General features: G+C 42.8%; 1 protein-coding gene and 1 pseudogene across 1 annotated transcript in view; both read left to right on the forward strand.

Annotated features, from left to right (window-relative positions):
* Nucleotides 1–10,398, forward strand: part of LOC134402404 (cytochrome P450 2J2-like) — a 48,793-nt gene extending 38,395 nt beyond the window's left edge. Inside the window, exons 7-9 of the mRNA XM_063131833.1 lie at nucleotides 832–1,019; nucleotides 8,272–8,413; nucleotides 10,208–10,398. Coding sequence (XP_062987903.1) covers nucleotides 832–1,019; nucleotides 8,272–8,413; nucleotides 10,208–10,398 — 521 coding nt within the window. The remainder of the gene's footprint in view (nucleotides 1–831; nucleotides 1,020–8,271; nucleotides 8,414–10,207) is intronic.
* Nucleotides 1–10,482, forward strand: part of LOC134402394 (cytochrome P450 2J5-like) — a 183,838-nt pseudogene extending 173,356 nt beyond the window's left edge.
* Nucleotides 10,483–23,472: the final 12,990 nt, after the last annotated feature.

Genomic DNA, 23,472 nt, shown 5'->3' on the forward strand with positions numbered 1-23,472 from the left:
GACAATACTGGGCTAGATGGATCCATGGTCTCACTCAGTGTAAGGCAGCTTCCTATGTCCCTAGAATCTTTCTTGATGAAATGGAATTGACCTATAAACATATGAGATTATGAGTGATTTTTAAGAGGCCAGAGCCACTATGGCCTACCAACAACTAGCACAAAATACAAAAACACAGCCTCAATAAAACTTTTTATAAAGAGTAACAAACTAAGAACTGGCAATTGGGCCTGTTTTAAGTGTGATGTTGGCACCCTACTCAGCTCTGCTTGGGGCCACCCTGAGCTCGGCGCCCCGGGTGACCCCCAAGGGTCAGGCTGTGCAGCCCAGTTCAGCAATGTAGTGGTTAGTGTGTCAGAATGAGATAGAGAGCTTCATAATTGATTACTAATTGAGTGCTTTCATAGTGATTTTTAATATCTTGGCAATTAAACCATTTAGAGATTTTGTTATTTCAAGCAGTATACAGATATTGTTAATAAATAAATAAAGTATCCCAACACAACCATGAAACTCACTGGGATGTTCTTGGGTCAGTTGGTATTTATCAACCTATCCGACCTCACAGGTTAATTATGGGGAGACTAATCTGTATGTTTTTTTTATGTCTTTAGAGGAAAAAGTAGGATAAAATGTATTAAGCTGAGTGCTTCAGTTGTTGGGCAGCATAGAAATAAATAAACAAATAAATAATACACTAATGGTAGTTTGTAATTCATTAAGAGGATTAATTAAAATAACTTCATGTAGAATAAATAAATGAGTTTTGAAGTTTTATGGAATAAAAAGTTATATCCAAACTAATGCTTCCATTTTCATTATTTTTCTCAGATAAAGTCTACAAGGAGATAGAAGATGTTTTTGGTTCATCACGCTTAATCTGCTACCAAGATATAAAGGAACTGCCCTACACTAATGCTGTGATTCATGAGATGCAGCGTTCAAAATATGCTCTATCATATGGACTTCCAAGACAATGCACGAAGGATGTGAACCTGAAAGGTTATCTCATTCCCAAGGTACAGAATTCAGTGAATGCCCATAGTCACAATCCTGTATCTCAGAAGCAAGGAGCTTCAGAAACGTTGAATTCCTTTTTTATGGTTTCAAAAATACACATCTGAGGGTTTTCAAGGTTACAGCTGTAAACATCCAGCCTTTAATAGAGAAAGGACGTCCGAGATCTAGGGCCGAACCGAAACTCCCAGCCTCCACTTCCTACCCGTGCCCCGATTGCAACTAGGAAAGGGGCATTCTGATTATTTCCAAGGAGATGGTGGAAGGTTTAGAAGAACAGCAGTGGCTACTCCTGGTGGCTTAAGTCCATCCTTTCCCTTTTAAAAGCTGCTTCTGCCAGCCATTGCAAGTACGCAGGCAGGTTTCCCCTTCTCTTAACCCCCACACCACAAATAAAAGTAAAACCAAAAAGCAAGATGATTCCCCACCTGCTGGCATCATCCCAGGGAAATGTTGGAGTGGGGCATTTGGAGCTGTTGCCCTTAGTTTCTGTGGACTGCCCAGAGAGCTTCAAGGATGGAGTGGCATAGAAATGAAATGACTGAAATGAATGCAGGATCTGAGGCCATTCTCTTAATGGACCTTGTGGTGGTGAAGTTTACTCCCTATTGGCTACATAAGAAGCTTTTTTATATATATTTATTTTAAAACACAAAATAAACATCTTACAAAAAAGAAACAACAACACAACATACTACATACATTTTGAATAAATGTTGAATACATATATAAAGTAATATTAACTATAACCTATCCTATCATTACATATATAATCATTCTAAACATATAAGTGCACCCTCCACCTCGGGATCTATTCCTGCTTCCAAAATCTCATGCTTTCTTCCACTGGCGGTTTCCCACTTCCCTTAGTAAACACAAATATTAGGAACTGTTTCCAGATTCCTTCAAACTCATTTATTTTAGTTATACCTTTCCTCCACTTAATATTACAAGTCAATTTATCGTTAATAGCCATATCCCAAACTTCTCTATACCACTCTTCAATAGAATATTCCCCCTGAATCTTCCAGTTCCTAGCTATCATCAATTGTGCTGCAGTCAGCAAACTCGATATCAATTCTTTAATTTCTTTTCCACATTTTAAATCTTCAAATAGTGACAGTAATGCAATCTTTGGTGTTTGTTCTATTTTCATTCCCACTATTTCTTCAATTTCCAAAAACACCACCTTCCATAATCTTTGAACATATTTGCATTCCCACCACATATGTAAATACGTTCCTTTTTCCCCACAACCTCTCCAACAATTTGCTGAATGCTGCTCATTTATCTTATTCAATCTAATGGGGGTTAGGTACCACCTCCACAAAATTTTAAAGTAATTCTCTTTTATTCTTACTGACATACTTCTCAACACTCTTTGTTTCCACAGTCCCTCCCAGCTCTGTCACCCTATTTGTACCTTCAAATCTGTCTCGCATACCATTTTCCCAGAGCTATCCCTTAACTCCTTTTCTAGCAATATTTTATATATTTCGCTCATTAACCCTTTTAAGACTATACTTCCTCCTTTACCTTTTTTCTTATTTACTATTAACTCTTCAAACTTCGTCATTTCTCTACAAACTCTATTATCTTTAATCCACTTTTTATTCCATTGTTCTAATTGCCTATACTCTAACCAAGATAATTTTTTCTCCTTTAACAAATCTTCCATATCTTCTCTTGTATTTATTTCTCTTAACCAATCCTTTAATTTCAATATATTTTTCTCCTTTAATATTTTGCTTAATCTACCCTTCAGTTCCTCTGGGAAATTCTTTAACATTATTACCGGTGATAAGGGAGAGTTGCTCGGAAGCAACTTCCCTTTAAATTTACTCCAAATTTCCCATTGAGACCTCAGGAGTGGATTATCTATACTTTCAACCCACTTTCTCCCTCCTTCCATAAAAAAAACATTTTCCAAACTCACCTCTACATTACTTGTAGTTTTATCCTCCATCCAGTCTAAGTCTCCTACTCCTATAATTGCTTCTACAATATGTCTTAACCTATTTGCTACATAGTATAATTTTATATTTGGGAGACCCAGTCCTCCTTTTTTTTGGCTTAAATACCACTTATTCTTATTTACCCTCGCTTTCTTTTCGCCATTACAATATTTATTAATAATATTTTGCCAACTTTTTATCTCAATTTCTGAAATTTTTATTGCTAACATCCTAAACACAAAATTAATTTTAGCTAAAATCTTCATTTTTATTAATGCTATACTTCCAAACCAAGATAGATTTAATCTTTTATATTTTTCCAATTTTTCTAATACCTCTTTCTTTAACCTTGTTAAATTCTCCTTTTCTAAATTATCTAGGTTTTTTGTAATTTTAATTCCCAAATATTTAATCTCCTCCTTAACTCTCATTTCTATTCCCTTATACTCCCATTCCTTTACTTCCTTCTTAGTATAATTAAACAAAATCATCTCTGATTTGGACCAATTTATTCTTAACCTTGTAGCTTCTTCAAATTCTCTCAATTGAGATTTAATTCTATCTATTTTTCTTATTAGGTTTTTAATAGTCAGTAGGGTATCATCCGCAAACATATTCTATTTTATTCCCCTTACCTCTCCAATTCCTTCTATCTCTCCATCATCTCTTAATGCATTCGCCAATACTTCCATAACCATTACAAACAGGACCGGCGAGAGCGGACATCCTTGTCTTGTACCTCTGGCTAGTCGTATCTTTTCAGTGAGTCCATCGTTTACCACCACTACAGCTGTGTTTTGGGAATATAACTGTTCTATTATAGTTTTAAATTTATTTCCAAATCCCATTTCATCTACAATAATCTTTAATGCCTGCCAGCTCACACAATCAAAAGCCTTAAAAATATCCAATGCCAAAATTCCTGCCTTAATGTTTGATTTTTTTAATGCATGTATTGCGTTTAAAACTCTTCCCACTAAACTATGCATCTGCCTTCCTGCCACAAATCCACATTGATCTTCTCCTATATATTCTGATATAAATTTATTTAACCGTTTAGCCAAAATAGATGAAAAATTTTTAGCATCCTGATTTATTAGTGAAATAGGTCTATATGAATCAGGGATAGTCAAATCTTTGTCTGGTTTTGGAATTAATATTATCAATGAATGTTCCCATGATTCTGGTATCTTCTCTCCTAATAATATAGCGTTATAAAATTTCACTAATTTCGGAACTAAAAACTCCTTAAAATTTTTATAATATTCTGATCCTAGACCATCTGCTCCTGGTGATTTACCCACTTTCCAATTATCAATTACATCTTCAACTTACCTTCTCCATTTGCTCTTTATGCATTATTTTTATTCCCTTCTTTATGTACCTTCCAATATATTCCTCCAACTTTTCTTTTTCAGTTTCTTTTCCCTCATATAATTCTTGATAAAATTTCTGAATTTTTTTTATTTTATCCTTCATTGTATAACAATAATTCCCTTTATTATCTTTCAATGCTTCTATCCTGTTTCTCGCTTTTTCCTTTTGTGTGAGCCTGGCAAGCAATCTAGAATTCCTATTGCTATTTTCAAAATACTCCCTTTTCATATATATTAAATTTTTTTGAACCTCCTCTAAATTTAAATTTTCTAATTGTTTCTTCTTAGCTTGTATTTCTACTAACTTATATTTATTTTTACCCTGCCAATATTCTTCCTCCAAACTTCTAATTTCTGTCTCTAACTTCTCCTGCTTTGCATATTGTTGACTTTTTAAACTACACATTTCTCTAATACAAATTCCTCTTACTACAGCCTTCATGGTGTCCCAAACGACTGACCCAGCTGTTCCTCCCTTTTCATTAATTTCCCATGACTCTGACAATTCCTTCTGAATTTTTTCAACCACTTTATTATATTTCAATATTTTTGTGTTCAATTTCCATCTATACGCCTCTTTATAATTCTTCTTAATTGCAAATTCTAAACTTAACAATGCGTGATCAGTTACCTTTATTACCCCCATTTCCATTTTACAAATTTTAGTTGCAAAATCTTTTGAGACAAATATATGATCTATCCTAGAGTATGTATGATGAACTGGGGAGTAATATGAAAACCCAGGCTTAACCTCATTAAGTAAACGCCAAGAATCCACATAATCATTTTCTTTTACTAATTTATTCAATATAGTAATATTATTTCTCTTTTCAACATTAGTGGGGTTTGACCTATCCCATCTATTATCCATAACCATATTAAAATCCCCAGCTAAGATAACATACCCCTCCTTAAATTCTTCTATTTCCTTAAATAATTTTATAAAAAACTCTCTATGTCTCTCATTTGGGGCATAAACATTAATCAATGTATATACCTTTCCTTCAATTTTACCTTTTATCATAAGATATCTACCACTATCATCCTTTTTTGTAGCTTCTAATATAAAACCACTTTTTTTGAAATCAAAGTGGCCACTCCATTTTTTTTGAAGTCCCCAATGACTTTTCATAATAAGCTAGCCACTTTAATTTTATCATATTTACGTTCCTGAACCCTTGATGTGTTTCTTGCATCATTAAAATGTCAGATCCTTCTTTATTAAAGATTTGTTCTGTTCTCCTCCTTTTCACGACTGCCCCCAAACCTTTAACATTGAGTGTTGATACTTTTATTTTTTTATCCATATTCGCCCTTTTGAAGTCTCTTCCGATCCCTTGTGCTCTGAAACTCAAATTCACATACATAAAAACACAAACACCATAACATAACCCTCAACCCCCTTACTCTAACCCATACCATCCTCCCTTCCCTCCTCCCCTCCCCCCACCTCTTTCCCCCCCAAATCCCCATAAGTCTAGTACTCCAGCCATCTACTTTAGGAGGAGGGGCGGAGGCAGTGCTGCGCCTAGCCGGCAAGGTCTCTATGCTTAACATTTCTATCTACAATTATCTCATAGTACAGTTAACAATTCTATTACACCCCAGATGCCCCAGCCTCATCTCCCCCCCACCTGTTCCAATCACACTTGCTTCCTCATACAGACCCAAGCTCTTCATCAACTCCTTACCCTGATCCAGAGAGGTTACTCTGTGCTTCCCCCCTCCATATGTAAATCTTAGAAAAACAGGATAACCCCACGAATATGTAATTTTTTTCTTCACTAATATTTCAGTTATTGGTTTAACACTGCGCCTCCAATTTAATGTGTGCTGAGAAAGATCATTATAAATTTGCACTGATTTGCCTTTTTACTGTAGCTGGGCCATAGATCTCAGTTTCTTCATGATTTGCTCTTTTTTATAATAATTACCAAATTTCACCAAAATATCTCTAGTAGCCCCTTTGTAATTTTGCCCCCCCACTCAATGGACTCAAGATGGTGCTATATAAATAAATAATAATAATAATAATAATAATCAATTTCAAATTCTTCAATTTGCAGATCAGGCATCAACTCTTTAAACCAATTCAAGATTATTTCTCTCAAGTTTTCTCCTTGTATTTTAATTAAATGTTTTATTCAAAGCGATGATCGGCGATTTTGGTCCTCTAAAGCTATCAGCCTTAATTCGTGGTCTTGAAAGTGCACATTAGTTGATTTTTCAAAAGCCTCTTGTTTCTTCTGGGTCAGGTCTGCTCCCACCTCCAAATCCTTTATAGCCTTATCATTCTGCGAGATTTTATCAGCTAACACACGCATCTGTTGATTTAATTTTTCCGTTTGCTGATCCATTTTTTTAAAAATGATTGTGTTGTTTTCTGCAATAACAGTTTTGATTTCAGCTATGGTGGCTGGCTGACTGCCAGCTGCTTTTCCACCTTCAGCCATGTTTTCTTCTATAGCTGGGTCTGTGCTTTCCTGTTCTTCTTCTGAAACTGATTCTTCTAAATGGGGGAGGTTATGATTACTGGGTCATTTTTTTGACCACTTAACTTTTGCTATTTCTTTTTTAATCCTTCTTTTGATATCCAACATGGGGCATGAATCTCCTCCTTAACTCCCGGCTCCCTTTCTTAGCAGCTTATTTATCTTCCTGTGTGCTTTCTAGTACTTAATCACTCTTTCTTCTCTGGGGGGGATTACACCACATATCAAAACAGCATTCACTGGGGGAGACCGCAACAAGCCATAAACACAGTCCCGTAGCTCCACACCGTCTTCCCACCGAATGCTGCAATCACTCCAAACTGCAGATCACCTCCCCCCCTTAGCACACCAACCAGCAACAAACTGTGTCTGAGTTGTTTTTCTCTTTATAGAGCCAGCTTTTTACATCTCTTCTCCGCTTTCCAATAAAAAGTGAGATTCGCCATAAATCAAGTCCACGTCTCTAACAAAAACAAACCATTAACTGCTGTAACTGCTGTGACTAGCAGTTAGTTTCGCTTTCCACAGAGACGCCCACAGAAATGTTCCAAAAATCTCACTTATCTCCTTTCAGCTTTATTCCATTTCAGCAACTTAAACACTTAATATTCATAGTCCTTTTCCATCATGTTGCTTAGAGATTTATGCCCTTTTAAAAAGAGATAATTGATTTCCTGGCGAGGCCGGTTAGAGAATTAGAAAATCTTTACCGACTTCATGGCTGCCAGGCTCCGCCCCCCCTACATAAGAAGCTTTAAAAAGGAAAAGGTTTGAATGATTGAAGTTGTGGCCAACAGAAAACTCTCCCCTGAAATGTTTTTATTCCTTTTGCCCAAAAACTATGTAGAATAGCACCATATTTTTACAGAGTATGTCTGTTGCTGGGAATTCTGCTCCTTTTTTTGAGATGCCAGACCACTGCAGCATGGCTGACTCAGCTTGTTTTTTGAGCCATGCCATGCAGATTCCCTGAATTCTGGGTACTTATTATGTGCAGTTTTGGATCTGAGAGATTTGCACAAATGAGGGCCATAAATTGTGCTAATTTGCAGGACTTGTGCAAATTATGTCCAAATTTTGCATCATTTGCACAAAAAATGCAGCTGAAATGTGTGTATTTGTGGAAATTATAGGTGTAACTTGCACAAATTCAGTTGTAATTGATGCAAATTTAGGAACACTGAACATCCACTAGGTGGTCCAATTCACTTCAAGCCAAGTCAGGTCAGCTAGCAGAACCTGGAACGAAATCAGTGTGTGTGTGAACTGAGCAAATCTTGTTGAGCTCTACTATCCAACTGGATTCCTCCATCGTCCCTCAGCACTTCAGATACCCAGTCCAGAGTGAGCCCTTTAGTGATTAGAAGTGGGGAAAAATCCTGAAAGGTACTGTTCTGCCTTCTTTCTCTGTGTAATATTCCTTTCTTGCAGGGGACACATCTTATTCCAGATCTGCGCTCTGTTCTTCTTGATCCTGAGCGGTGGGAGTCTCCTGAAAAGTTCAACCCAAACCATTTTTTGGACAAGGATGGAAATTTTGTAGCTAGAGAAGAATTTCTGCCATTTGGTGCAGGTAAATGCTGAAATCCAGACCTGCTTGTGATTCAAAGACATGTTTTCTGGGTTAGGTGCAAGAGATGCCAACTGGCTTCCTTTCAGGCAAGGCTGAAACAATCCCAGTTCTTTTCATAAGATACAATTCAGTATGGCTGTGCACGGTCCCCTAATTTGCCTCCGAGGCCATTTTGGAGCCCCCAAAATAGCCCCGATTTGACTTGGGGTGCTTCGAGGGTTGCCTGCCTCATGTCGGCATCTTGGTTCAGCAAGATTCAGGCCCCCGAAGTGATTCAGCCCTGCATGTCCCTGGGTTTTAGCTGTGCAGCTAGAACCCAGGAAAGCCATTGGACTCCTGACTTCCTGCTCCCTCCCTCCCCACCCCTTCACCACCCCCAACCCACAGCCACTGCTCACCTGTCGCCACCGTCACACAGATGCTACATCACCGCTGCTGCTTTGCCACTATGACCAGGAAACACAGCCATTTCCCCTTTACAGACGCCATAGTTTGTGGCCATAGATGTACTAACCACAGTCCCCATGGTATCTTGAAATCGGCCCCCAGTTTTCAGGAGGAGGAGATGTTTCAAGGTCATGGAAGTGGTGCAGTGGGCAGCAATGGCGGCAGCAATGCAGTGATGATGGCAGGGGAGCAGGGAGAGTGGGGAAAGGTAGGTGAGTCCAATGAACTCACAACTGGCCTTTCCCTGGCTTTCGTGGGAATGCGGGAGGGACGGCCCAGTGCTGTTTTGGTACTGACCTGCTTCGGCTTCGGGACACCTCGGGCCAACCTGGGACCAACTCAGAACCGAGGCTAGGTGAGCCGAATCAGCCCGCCTTGCCTCAACTTCAGGGATTCGTCCTGAGGCACTGCACAGCCCTACAATTCAATTTGGCCTGAAACCACAACCTGACCTTGTTCCTCAAAAATTTCAGCACTGAAAAAGCCTGATCCCCCCCCCATTTTCAAAGTACAAAGCTATATCTACTCCATTTAGGCTGTGATTTTCTACAAGAAGCAGGTCCCTTACTTCTGAGTAGACATGCACAGAAGTGCACTGTTAGAGTTGGACTTTGGAGAATGATGGTTTAGTAAGAGTCACTGAATTGCTGTATCTAACCAGCACTTTAAGTGATGTTTTATTTAGCGCAGGGAAAATGCAGCATTCAATTGGGAAAGGGGAGAGGTTTTAATAGTTAAAAGGACATTGGAAATGTTTATTATTTTGTTTGATGCTACTATAACAAAGACAAATGTGCCCAACTGCTATATATAGGGATTTTGGTTAGTTTTGGCATTTATGCCAGAGTCCCACCTAAAGGTTATGTAGCATAAAAGCACAAAAGAAAACACTGCTCAGAGGGTGCTCAGATTTCAATTCTACAATGAAACCAAAAGTGGATGTAGCAAATTAACAGTGGATTAACAGCTGCATGTAGAAAACTCTTTCTCAGTTCCATTCCCTGTGATCTACATTGCTTAATTTAAGATGCTTTATGCATTTCTCTGTCCTAAGTATTTCCAGTAATTTTGCCTGCTTTGAAACAGTATACAAGCAAGGCCAGCTACTGGTGGAGCCTGGGCCAAAGCCACGCCTCTCTGAGGGATGCCAACCAATAGAGTAAAAGGAATTTATAGAGGGGGCAGCTGTAGGAGCAGCAATTCTTCATGGGTTACTCCAGGGTGTGAGGTGGGGAAGAGGCTACCAACACGTGTCCTTCCTCAGATGCATGTGTTGTTCCAAGCTGGGGGAAATGCTCTGGAGAAGAGATTGTTACTCAGTCTGTTGTTCCTTTGCTTTCTCCACAGGGGCTCGGGTGTGTCCAGGGGAGCAGCTGGCGAGGATTGAACTCTTCATCTTCTTAACCAGCCTGCTGAGGGCGTTCAGGTTTCAGCTGCCAGAAGGAGTTAAAAAACTAAATTCAGATGCTATACTAGGACTCACAGCCCTTCCCTATCCTTATAAAATCTGTGCTGTTCCTCGCTGTAGCTCGTCATAAACATATATATGTATTTAGTATAGCTTTCCAATTACTGCAAATTTCTCCCTCCTTACTTTTCTGCTAAGAAACCCCCACCCTGACTTTTCTGTTCATGCTCACCTGCTGATTTCTTTCTGTTGAGAGAGATCTTTGCTTCTCGTTGCTATTAATAAGAGTACAAGGGAGGGGGGGTTCACGGACAGTTTAATAAATGCTGGGGTGGGGAGTAGCAGGGCAAGTAGCACACACATACACTTGGGATCTTAGATGCTTGGGGGTGCAAAGGTCTAAATAGGCATAATATAGTACATAGGAATAAGGAATGCACATCAGGTGAGATCTAAGCACATAAACGGCAAGAAATACATGCAATAGAGATAATAAGTTGATATCAATGAGAAGAGTTGCTTTGTTATTAAGCCCCATGTACGATTAATCACTCTCTTAACTTGGCATCAATGCCAAGTTCAGTTATACTTTAATTGTTCTTCTGCCCAGGGGTGGGTGTCCAGACTGCTCAAAGGGTTTTCTGTTCAGGAAGCTTTTGCAGGCTAGTCTGCTTTTCTTAGGATATGTGCAATATACTGATAAAATAGTCTCCTTGTAAGCAACCTGTGAGTCTGATGACTTTGTCTTCTTGGCCACCCTGAAACAGCCAGAAGCTGATGGCTGGAGCTAGTCGGACTGGAACAATTGGCTCAGCGAGCAGGGTAGGGTCCAAGCTAAGGTGATTCCAGTATGTTCAGATTCAGAGAGAAGGAGGGAGCAGGGGCAGCTGAGATGTGTAACCGGCACCCAGGATGGCCACACAGTGTGATGTGGAGCCTGGCCACTCAACACCTTGCTATTCTCTGTGGGCCTGTAGTCTGGCCAGAGGTAAAACAGGAGTGCATGCCTGCTAGCCTATTGACTGCAATAGAATCACTGCAGCTTAGCAAACTGTCAGCGAGAGAGAAGTAGGGTGCTGGCCCTTTAGCCTGGCTGGTGCTGACAGCATTGAATGATTGAACTAGATGGAGCCATTTCAAGGGAACCCAGTTTGAGAATCACCGATTTATTAGAGCGCATTAAATGTCACCGAGGCAAAGAGTACCTTGAAGCCCTTTAGGCAGCTCCATCGATTTTATGATCTGCTCACTCACATCGGATGCACTTAAGCCTTGCAGCCTCTTCTCCCAGAAAAGCTGAAAGATTGAAGGGCCTGATTAATATATACATATATTTTAAAAAACAGGAACATTTTGAATGCCAAAGCATTTCAGAAAGAAGACCAGAGATTCATTATATTAAGCATAATTTTTGTTAATTTTTGTGAACCGCCCAGAGAGCTCTGGCTATTGGGTGGTATAGAAATGTAATAAATAAATAAATAAAATAAATAAAAATAGGGTAGAAAGAACTAGAGTGCAAAGAGAGAATGGAGAAGCTACAAGACAAATTAAGCAAAGAACAAGATTTTAGAGTCCTAACCGGGGGGTGGGGGGAGAGAATCTACACTACTGCTTTTAAAGCGCTTTACAGCACTTTGAAAATGTTTTGAAAACTGTATATGCAGTGTGTCCTGGGCCCCAACAGTTGTCAAAACTGTTATAAAGCGCTTTAAACAGTAGTGTAGATCCCCTCCAGAGAAACTCTGCAGGACAGCCTCGCTACTAATGAGGCATAGCAGCACAAAGCAGAAGAATTAGCAGTCAAACTGATTCACAGGACCCAGAAGAAGTGCCCTAGGCACTCAAAAGTGTGCAGCCTGATTACATCTCCTGGCTGGGATCCAGCCAGATTGAATCTATAGGACGATCTGACAGAAGAGGAAGATTTTGCCATAAGTGAGAGTGAAGAAGAGGCTGAAGCTGTGGCACAGGCTAGACCCCTTCTAGAGAAAAGAGCTCACCAGAGGACAGTCCCAGGGCAAAATGTGCATGTGATTGACACGTTGCAAACTATGAAAGACTTCACCAGCCAGGAGAGAATTGCCTTGCAGCAGCAGTACCAACAGAAACGAAGTAAAGCGATACTGGTTTGGTTAGTCAGGATTTGGGACACAGGTGGAGATTCTGTGACGCTAACTGGGGATGAAATGGTAAAGCTCAGTGGAGTCACCACACAGCCAGCACTGAGTCAGATACTTTGCATGGCTCCCACAGTTGCAGGAATACAAAGCCTCACAGACTGGATCATCCTAGTCATGCGCCAAACATGGCCATATTCAACTGAAGTAGATGGACTGGTGGCAAATGTTCCATTCATGAGCAAAGTCCTTGAGCGGGTGATTGCAGGCCAGCTCCAGAAACTCTTGGATGAGACTGATTATATAGATCCATTTCAGTCACATTTCAGGCCTGGTTTTGGAACAGAAGCAGCCTTGGTTGCCCTGTATGATGACCTATGTCGGGAGAAGGACAAGGGAGTGTGACTCTGTTGATTCTCCTTGATCTCTCAGCGGCTTTTGATACCATCGACCATGGTATCCTTCTTGGAATGACTGGCTGCGTTGGGAGTGGGAGGTACTGCATTGCAGTGGTTCCGCTCCTACTTTGCTGGTCGGCTCCAGAAGGTGGTGCTTGGGGAGCATTGCTCAGCCCCGTGGATTCTCTAGTATTGGGTTCCTCAGGGGTCAGTCTTGTCTGCCCCCCCATGCTGTTTAACATGTACATGAAACCGTTGGGTGTGGTCATCTCAAGTTTTCGAGTGCGCTGTGACCAATATGCTGATGACATACAACTCTCTTTCTCCTCATCTTCATCAGGTGAGGCTGTGGATGTGCTGAACCAATGCATGACCATGACAATGGACTGGATGAGAGCTAATAAAATGAAACTCAATCCAGACAAGTCTTAGATGTTGTTAATGAGTGGTTCTTTTGACAGGATAGTGGGTGTTCAACATGTTCTGGATGGGGTTGCACTCCCACTGAAGGAGCAGGTCAGTAGCTTGGGGGTTCTCCTAGAATCATCTCTGTCCCTTGAGGCTCAGGTGGCCTCAGTGGCACGGAGTGCGTTCTACCGACTTTGGTTGGTGACCCAGATATGCCCCTATCTGGACAGGGATAGCCTAGCTTCAGTTGTCCATGCTCTAGTAACCTCCAAATTAAATTACTGCAATGTGCTCAATTGGGGGCAGCCTTTGAAGATGTTTAATAAGCTGCAGCTTGTGCAAAATACAGTGGCCAGATTGATAACTGGAACAAGAAGGTTTGAACATATATGGCTGATTCTGGCCTGCCTATAGTGGCTGCTTATACATTTTTGAGCCCAATTCAAGGTGCTGGTTTTAACCTATAAAGCCTTACATGGCATGGGACCACAATACCTAACAGAACACCTCTCCCAACATGAACCTCCCACTCACTGCGATCTACATTTAAGGTCCTCCTCCAAATACCTACTCTGAGGGAAGCTCAGAGGATGGAAACAAGGGAGAGGGCCTTTTCAGTGGTGGCCCCCCAATTATGGAATGATCTCCCAGATGAGGCTCGCCTGGCACCAACATTGTTATTGCTTTGGTGCCAGGTTAAGACCTTTCTCTTCTCCCAGGCAGTTGTTTGTTTCTAACTGACCCCAAAATAGCTGTTTTTACAAGGATACTGTTGTTTGTATGCTTTTTATGTTTTTCAACTTTGTATATTTGTTTATAATGTTTATTGTTTTTAACTTTTGTAAACTGCCCAGAGAGCTTCGACTGTGGGGCGGTATATAAATGAAATAAATAAATAAATAAATGCTGCAACTCAAACCTGGCATGCCCTGGGCAAAGCCCAAGCCCAGCTGAGAGAGTTAGGAATGCTAGCTGCTTGCTATGGAAATGCTTTCATGGGGCCAGATCAGGAGCGTTTCACTGCAGGCATGCAATTGAAACTGCTCCGAAATGCTTTTGGGGATGACAGTCTGGGACGAAGGAGTCATGCTCAGCCAACTGGGACAGCTAGATGACAGCAATCCCACAGATGGTGAGAAATCCTGTCGAGCCATTGGAGAAAACTATGAAAATGTTAAGGCACAGGGGGCTCTAGAAGTCCCCCCGACAGCAGATGTGGAGAGATCTCCTGAGTGCAAGAGTGTCCAGAGAAGAGATGGACAAACAGCCTAATGCTGTTCTTCTGGAAAAGTGGAAGAAACTCCAAAAGATCAAGCGGTTCACCCCACACTCACACAAACCCACTCCTTTTGCCCCTCCCTTATAAGAGGATGAGCCAGATCAAGGCAAAGAGAAAGAGAAAGCCAAGACCCAAGAGAAGGCAGAACCAGTGGCGGCACTCTAAAAAAATTCAAGGGGGGGCACAGCAGAGGCAAAGTATATTTCTAGGTGGGGGGGTTGATGCAACTTCCGGTGGCTGAGTAACATCTGGAGTCCCGAGCTCCCGGTTGTTGAAGCGTTTATAAGAAAATATCTCACTTCTGAGAGCAATTAAGAGTGAGTAAATTTTGACAGAGTGAAGCGAAAGCCTCTGGCACTGAAAGCGAAAGGAGCTGGAGTTTTAAGAGGGAGATAAGGGAAGAATAAATCTGTTTTGTTACAGGTCTGAAACTGCTGTTTGGTGTGTGGCCGAAAGCTGATGTCTGAATCTAAATCTTCCTCTAAAGCTCAGAAAGTATATAAACAACTTGAGCTGCCACGCTGGGGTAGACATCCCTCAAATAGGAATTTGGCATGTTTAGAAAGGATCGGAGATAAGGAGCAAGATAAGAGTGACATGGAAGAGGAAGAGGACGCTCCTATGGCTACTGGGAATCAGAAAAGAGTCAAGGCAGCTCCTGTTGCTAAGAAGCCAGATATGACTCCAGAACAGATGCTGGGGAGTGTCAGAGAGCTGATAAGGGATGAGCTACAAACATTCCGTAAGGAAGAAGAAGCAGCTAGAGGAAAACTGATGCAAAGAGTGGAAGAGAAGATGAGAGAAGCTATTAAAGAGGTTAAGAAAGACACACAAGTTTTGCAGACAAAAGTGGCAGAAATACAAACGAAGTCTTTGATTCAAGATCAGAAGCTGGAAGAACATGGGGTCAGATTTGAACAATGGGAGCAAAGAATAATTTTTTTACAGGATCGGGACTGCCATTGGAACCTTCGCATCAGACGGGTCCCTGAGGTTTCAGGTGAGAACCCTAAAGTTCTGAGAGGCATGGTCCTGGAATGGTTGGGGACTGTGACCAAAGAGCTGGGATGGGAAGAAGCTGATTTGGAACATGTCTACAGAATGGGCCCCAGAAGGAGTATGTACCCAAGAGACATTATCGTAAGATTTGCAAGCTCTTTCAAAAAAGACCAACTGATGACAGCAATAAGGTTGGTTCCTGGGATGCTGATGTTCAAATCAAATTCAATTCAAGTTTTCAACGATTTTTGCCCAGAAACCATTAGTTGGAGGAGGAGTGTGAAACCATGCACTGTGATTTTGAAGAGAGCTAGAATAAGCTACAGCTGGGGTACCCAGTATTGTTGAAGTTTGTATATGGGGGATGCAATCACAGAATAACATCGGCTTCACAAGGATGCGCATTGTTGCGGGAGTTGGGGCTGATCCAAGGTGACAAGAAGATGGAAAACAAGGAGGCAGAATCTGAAACAGAAGAAGGAGCAGTTGGAGGTGTCACTGTAGGGAATGCAGAGAAGTGAGAAGAGAGAAGAAGATTGACCAGGAGAGGGGACTGGAGGTTGCCAGATACCGGGAGTCATCATCCCCCCCTCAAGGGTAGAATTGCCATGCGGGAGGTTGGACACCTCCAGAGAAGAAAAGGGGGAAGGGCTTAAATGTGGGGAGGGGTGGGGGTGGGTGGGAGAAGAGGGAGGAATGTATTATTAGGGGTGTGCACGGACCCCCCGCTCCACTTCTCTTCCAGATCCACATTTTGCAGATCGGGCCGCTTCGCTCTGCCCCCGCTCCGCCTATGTTCGCTCCGCTCCACTGCAGAGCTCCGGATCCGGATCGGAGCTCCGTTTTTCCCCCCATAGGGTTGCATTGAAAGCTAAAAAAGTATAAAACTTTTTTTCTGTTAAAGTTAGAAACCTCAAGTTTGGCACCATGACACCTCATGGACGTATACACATGCACGCCAAGTTTCAAGGGAATCCCATCATCTCCTGATTTTCGGGGAATTTTTGAAAATCGGGCACCCCATTCACACCCCTTTTGATAGCTCCATCAATTTGCATGTTAGAAACCTCAAACTTGGCACCATGAAAGCTTATCCATGTGTCCACATGGACACCAAGACTCAAGGCAATCCCATTATCCTCTGATTTTTGGCAGGGTTTAAATCACCCCAAATTGTCCCATTCTACAACTACGTCAATTTGCATGTTAGAAACCTCAAACTCAGCACCATGATAGCTTATCCATGTGTCCACATGGACGCCAAGTTTCAAGGCAATCCCCTAATTCCCTAATTTTGGGGGAATTTATGAAAATCGGACACCCCATTCACACCCCTTTCGATAGCTCTGTCAATTTGCATGTTAGAAACCTCAAACTCAGCACCATGAAAGCTAATCCATGTGTCCACATGGACACCGAGACTCAAGGCAATCCCGTCATCCCCTGATTTTTGGCAGGGCTTAAACCTTTTAACTCACCCCAAATCAAGTCCCATTCTACAACTACGTCAATTTGCAAGTCATAAACCTATCCTTTGGTCCCATGACAGCTTACCCATGTGTCCACATGGACGCCAAGTTTCAAGCCAATCCCATCATCCCCTGATGTTAGGGGAAGTTTTGAAAATCCGACACTCCAGTATGTCAGGGATTTAAAGTTGCAATGCAGACAGCTCAATGGGGCCAGTTCCAAGGAAATCCCAACATGCCATGAGATAACCCTAAATCTTCTTCCACACTTGAAAAATGGATTTTTGAACTTGATAAAGTCTAAGTGAGCGCAGGAAGGACTTCTCCCCTGAGTCAAAGCAAGACACATACACCATCCCTGCAAGGCGGGAAGGGGAGAAGGGAGGGAAGGCAGGCAGGCAGGCAGGCAGGCAGGCAGCATGCATTGTAGTGGCGCAAGGATGGCTTGAGCACTAACGCATAGCAAACCAACCCGTAAGTGGGCGCAAGGAGGAAGTGAGGCAAAGATGGCTGGTTGTTTCTTTCTAAGCCAGCAGTTACGCATTGAGGGGCACAGAGGAGGACGACTGGGAGCAAGTGTGCCGGAGGGTGCTGGGCACGAACGGCAAAGCCCATCTCCCAGGCACCAGGCGGGCAGAGAGGCAGGCAGAGCAGGCGAGGAGTCAGTCCTGGCAGATGCACCACCACAGCAGCACCCCGGGGGAGGCGGGCAGACAGGCAGGCAGGCAGGCTGCGGGCATTTCTGGGGGCACAAGGAAGTGAGGCAAGGATGGCTGGTTTCTAAGCCAGCACTGCAGTTAGTCATGCATTGCAAACGCAAACCATCCCAGCGAGTCGGTCACCGAGGAGGAGGACAGGCTAGCAGAGGGGCAGGCAGAGAGACATGTCATAGATCTAGTATTGGGGAGGAGTCAGTCCCGGCAGATGCCCCACCACAGTAGCACCCTGGGTGGGCGTTGGAAAATGCCATCTTGTGGTTCCATACCTCCCCCACCCCATGTCCTGCAGGGTTGCCTGCCTAACTCTCGTGGGGATGGGAGATGGAGAGCTTAGAGTGGCAGTGCCAGCAGCAGCAGCAGCAGCAGCTGCCTTCGGCTTTCCCCTGGAACCAGTCGCCTTGCCCGCCTTTTTCCCCAGCAAGATCGACTGGTGCTGCCTGTGAAGATGCATCTTCATGCTGCTGGTTCCATAATGCCCTGTAGATGAACCCCTGCTTAGGGTGAGTTTGCAGTGGCAACAGACAGCAAAGTGGGGATCCACTCCCACCTCAAAGTGGTCCCACACTATACTTGTCTTTCACTTCCGTGGTGACACCAATTGCCCGCCTGAGCTCTCTGGTGTTGCCACAGAAACAGGAGTTGCAGCGGAAGAGGTGTGGGATGAGACTGGAGAGAGAGCCTCGGCCTGCTGCTGCTCCTCCTCAGCACCCAACCCCGCCGCCTCCTCCTCCTGCCCCTCCACTGTGCTGAGAAGAACCTCGTCTAGGAGGTCTGGAGACAGGTCCAGCAGCGGGCTCGTGGGCTCACACGATAATGAAGGAGTTGGGGATACTCCTCCTCCTCCTCTAATGGCACTGCTGCCACCTGCCTCTTGCAAAGGGGCACTTTTCCCATTCCCACCCTCAAAAGGAGAATGCCGGGCACAAGTTGCCGAAGAAAGTGGCTCTGCCTGCTACTTCTCCAGCTTCTGTTGCGGAGCAGCCAGCCAAGGAGTTGCCCGTTTGATTTTCACAGCAGGAGAGGCAGCCTGCTTACTGGTGCCAGCCTGAGCCTTGCCTTGATGACCACTGCTTTCAGCACGCCTCGCCACAGACATGCGCCTGCTCCCTCTTTTCATGATGATATTATACTAATACTAATAATAATATGTATAAGAATATACTAATACTAATAATAATATGTGTAAGAATATACTAATACTAATAATAATATGTATAAGAATATAATAATACTAATAATAATATATATAAGAATATAATAATATGTATAAGAATATTACTATATGTAGGGAAATGGGACAAGAAGTGTGTGTATGCTTTGCCCAAACAGGATTTGTAATGCTCAATCTGTGGCTGTTGCACTTCACAAACAGTGCACACAGCACACTCACACAATAACACAGTCACACACACAGTCCAAGTAACAGAGAGAAGAAATAGAGAATAATTTTTTGGGGTTTTTTTTTTTTGTATTTTTTTTGTATATAGAAGGAAGATGAAACACAGTCAGGCTTTAAGAGGGGGGGGGGGACAAACAAACAAACAAACACTCCAAAATTTAAAAATAAAGTTTATATTAAATCAAAGTAAAGGAAAAACACAGAGCAAACTAAGCAAAAAGTCAGAAAGAAGCAAACAAACACACACACACACGCCAAGCTAAATCCTAATCTATCTCCAAACACAGCAGCAGCAACTAACTAAAGTAGCTCCTCTCTCCACAAATGCCAAAACCCACAAGATGCTACGAGCTCAAAGCTCTGAGGGTGCCTCTGCCTTAGTCCCCCCCTCGAACGCTGGGATTGGAGGATGCTTCATGAGGTGATCAATTCTCATCAGGATTGGGAGTTGAATGTGCCTGTCATCGCTTAAAAACCCCCCAAAAAAACGCCATTTTGCTCGCTGTCCCTATTTGTTTACCCGATTTTAAAAATATATAGCACGCAAACCGCACCACGCAGAGAGCTGAGAGTAGGCTCAAAATGACCCCCATCCACGACTCTCTAAGCACAAGAATTTTCAGAAAGATAGCATCAAAAACAACACAGTTATCCCCCTTTCTTTTCCGCAATGCAATCCTATGGGCAAAATGTTTCAAGATGGCGATCGGAGTGGACCGCAGAAACCGGAGCGCTCTGAAAATGGCCGCTTCTCTTCGCCTTGCTTTTAGGGGTCCGCGGTCCGCTTCTACTCCGCCTCTGGGCAAGGCGGAGCAGGCCAATTCGCTCCTGCTTCTACGCTTCTAATCGGAGCGGAGCACATGCCTAGTATGTATATGTATGTTGTTGTTGTTTCATTAGAGGACCATTTGAAAGAAAAGACAATAATTATATGGAGAATCGAATGAGAATTACTACATTAAACGTCAAAGGGTTAGGAACAGTGTTAAAAAGACAGAGAATAGAAGCTTTACTGAACAGAGATAAAGCGGATATTATATTCTTACAAGAAACGCTTCAAGTTAAAGAAGAAGTTAACGAACTTAAATTGAGGTGGGCAACCACGTATGAAAAAGCATATGGATCGTCAAAGTCTAGGGGTGTAGCGGTTATAATCTTGAAGAAATGTGGTTTTAATGTGTTACAAGTAAAGAAGGATACAAGGGGGAAATTTAAAATAATTCAGGGAGAAGTGGGACGAGAAAAGTACACATTGGTGAATATATACTTGCGCTGTCCCACCTTTGGGGGGCACCAGGTTGGGGAAGGGCTGCTCTAAACAAAAAAAGAAGTAGGTGGCTCTAAGTTGTTCATCATCAGTTTTCCACAACCCCACAGTCACCTCTGCATATCCTATTCTCCATCCTGTCCTCATGGTTTATCTGCTTTGGCAGAATGAGAATTTCACTGGTACTTTCTGCCTCCTTAGGGAGGATGTGGCATTAAGGCTGGGGAGCCTTAACTCCCAATTTCCCCGCTTTTTGGTGCTTGGTGGAAAAGTGTACAGCCTTAACGTTGTTTTATAAACCGTAGGTTTTTTGTTCATTGAATTTCATGGCTTTTTGTAAAGGATAACGAGAGCCCTTCCCTCTTTTAAATGCAGTCACTTTAGTATAGCTCCTGCAGCTTTCACTGTTGTGATGAAGAGGGAACGTCAGCAGGTTGTCCATATATACAAATGACAGCTGCTGAAATTCCCTTTTCTATGCAACTGTTAAAGATACAGGAGCCCTGTGCTCCTTTTCATATGGTCACAGGGGCAGGGGGCTGGTGACTCCGATGTCAGTGGGGCTATGAATCCATGGGTACATAAATCCTACAATCCTATGCAAGGTTAGACATAAAATCCTACAATTCTATGCATATACCCACGGATTCATAGACCCACTGACATCAGAGTCACCAGCCCCCCCTTGTGACCATATGCAAAGGAGTACAGGGCTCCTGTATCTCTAAAGTTGTATAGAAAAGGGAATTTCAGCAAGTGTCATTTGAATGCATGTAGCACCTGGTGAAATGTTGTCTTCATCATAACAGTTAAAGCTGCAGAAGCCCTGCCCTCTTTTGTATCTGGCCACTCTACTATAGGAGGTGTAGCTTTAACTGTTGTGATGAAGAGAGAATTTCACCCACTTCAATTGATACCTGCTGTAATTCCCTTTTCTACATTATTGTTAAAGATACAGGAGCCCTGTTCTCCTTTTCATATGGTCACCCTATAGGTGAGGTCTATTGCCTTCAACCCTAGCGTGGAGGCATCTGGTTGTCCACTATGGTGGACTTGAGGGAACTCTGCTCTAATCCACCACAGCTCTTCTTATGTTCTTACACCCAGGGGAAAAGAATCCCAGTAATTCCTTGATTCCACTGAATATATGAACTGGCCCTGCAGGAGACGCATTGCTGGGGTGCTAAGACTCCATTAGGTCAGGCCTGCAGGACAGAAGAGAAGCATTCAGAAATGACTCCCTAGAGTGAACATATGAAAAGGAGGACAGGGCTCCTGTATCTTTAAAGTTGTATAGAAAAGGGAATTTTCAGCACGTGTCATTTGAATGCATGTAGCACCTGGTGAAATTTTGCTTTCATCATAACAGTTAAAGCTGCAGGAGTCCTGCCCTCTTGACCAGATACAAAACAGAGGAGGGCACCTGCAGCTTTAAGTATTGCGATGAAGAGGGAATTTCACCAGATGCTGTATGCATACAAATGACACCTGCTGAAAATCGCCTTTCTCTACAACTGTTAAAGATTCAGGAACCCTACTCCCTGGTTCTTTGTAGGCTAAAAGCAAGGACAATGGCCTTCTCTTCGTTGGCAAGTGCAGACAGGTGGGGCCATCTGAATGGGTTGGCAAGTCACCCTGCACCTTGATGAATTGGAGAATCCCATTCTGAGCTGTTTGACTAGCAATAAACCACAGACCACCAGGTGGCACTCAAAAATATGAAATGTAGCTGGGTTGCAATCTCTATCTCTCTACTCCCTCCCTCTCTGTTGAAACTCTTTATAGCATGTTCTCAAGATAACTATTATAACACTTGGCAAGTGTTCAAAAGCGGTGCTCAAACATTCTCTCAGTAATCCATACGATAGAACTGTAAAGTAGGCCAGGTTTTTTTATTCCCCATATTGGCTGGGCCATGCCCTTTCCAAGGCCCGGGGAGAAAGTAGGTACTGCCTTAGCTCCATTCTAGGGCAATGCAAAAGGGAGCCAGGGTCTGTCTTGCTCCAGACTTTTCTCAACTAGTATTTATAGAGGAACTGAGCTCCTGAGTGCTTGAGCAGATGAGCTCTTGCAAAGCTCATCTTAATTGCCAACTGCCCTCGTTTGAGAAACCTGCCTGGAGAAATATTCTGCAGTACTTTTAGTAGACTTCACTGGAGCCATAAATTATCACGAGGGACAGAAAAGCACTAGAAAGGTTGATAGGAATGTGAGTTTGGTTATCAGTATCCCAAAGAGGAAAAAATAGGAAGGTCTTGGACAACCTTTCCTCTCGTTGCAGCTAAACCTAACTGTTTCTCTGCCTATTTTCCACTGCGGAGGGTATTGCTCCGCTCCAGCCAGAATGCTTCAGGTGGAATGTTAGTCTAGCCAGGGTTGGAGAGAAAAATCTTCTCCCATATAAGGGTTGGAGAGAAAAATCTTCTCCCATGTAAGGCATCAAAGGGAACCTTGAAGTGCTTGAAAGCCTAGAGGCGAATGAAAAGTGCCTAGGAAAGAGTTTGCAGTGATTGGCTTAGCTCTCCTGTCACCACCACACCTGAATGCACGTGAACATGCCTAGAGATCAGGTTGTTGCAGAGATGTGCCTCACCTCCACCTTCAAAGCCCCCCAAGGCCTCGCTGTCAAGACACACTGGCTGGAATGCATGCAGGGGCAACTCCTCACCCTCTCTTCATGCTCTACTTGGCCTCCTCCCCTTGCTCTCTCCTTCTCTAGCTATCCTTCTTCCTCCTGCAACTTTAGGTCATTCAATGGTTCTGCACTCCAAGACAGCCCTTTCTGCTTTTCCCCAGTTAGCTGCAAGCATAGTTGAAGCTAAATTCCAGGCCTGCCGACAAATGAGTGCTGACAATTGTGACTGCCCTGACTGAGCTCCTGTTGCAGCCAGGAGAGATGGGGATGCATTGATTAGCCCTGCCAGCTCACTCCAATCATCCACAGTGTAGGGGATTTTTCAGGGAAACTTTATTTTTAAGAGGTACAGAACATAGGCTGACGGGAAGTGTGGGTTCCTGCAGTACCTTGTATCATACTCCTTAAATTCCCCACTATAGTATATGAAAGGAAGAATTGGACACCCAGAATGATTAATTTCTACTCACACTCATAAATTCAATGAAACTATTACAGCTTTAAAACATTG

Source organism: Elgaria multicarinata, chromosome 8, assembly GCF_023053635.1.
Source record: "Elgaria multicarinata webbii isolate HBS135686 ecotype San Diego chromosome 8, rElgMul1.1.pri, whole genome shotgun sequence".
In the NCBI taxonomy this organism is placed as follows: domain Eukaryota; kingdom Metazoa; phylum Chordata; class Lepidosauria; order Squamata; family Anguidae; genus Elgaria; species Elgaria multicarinata.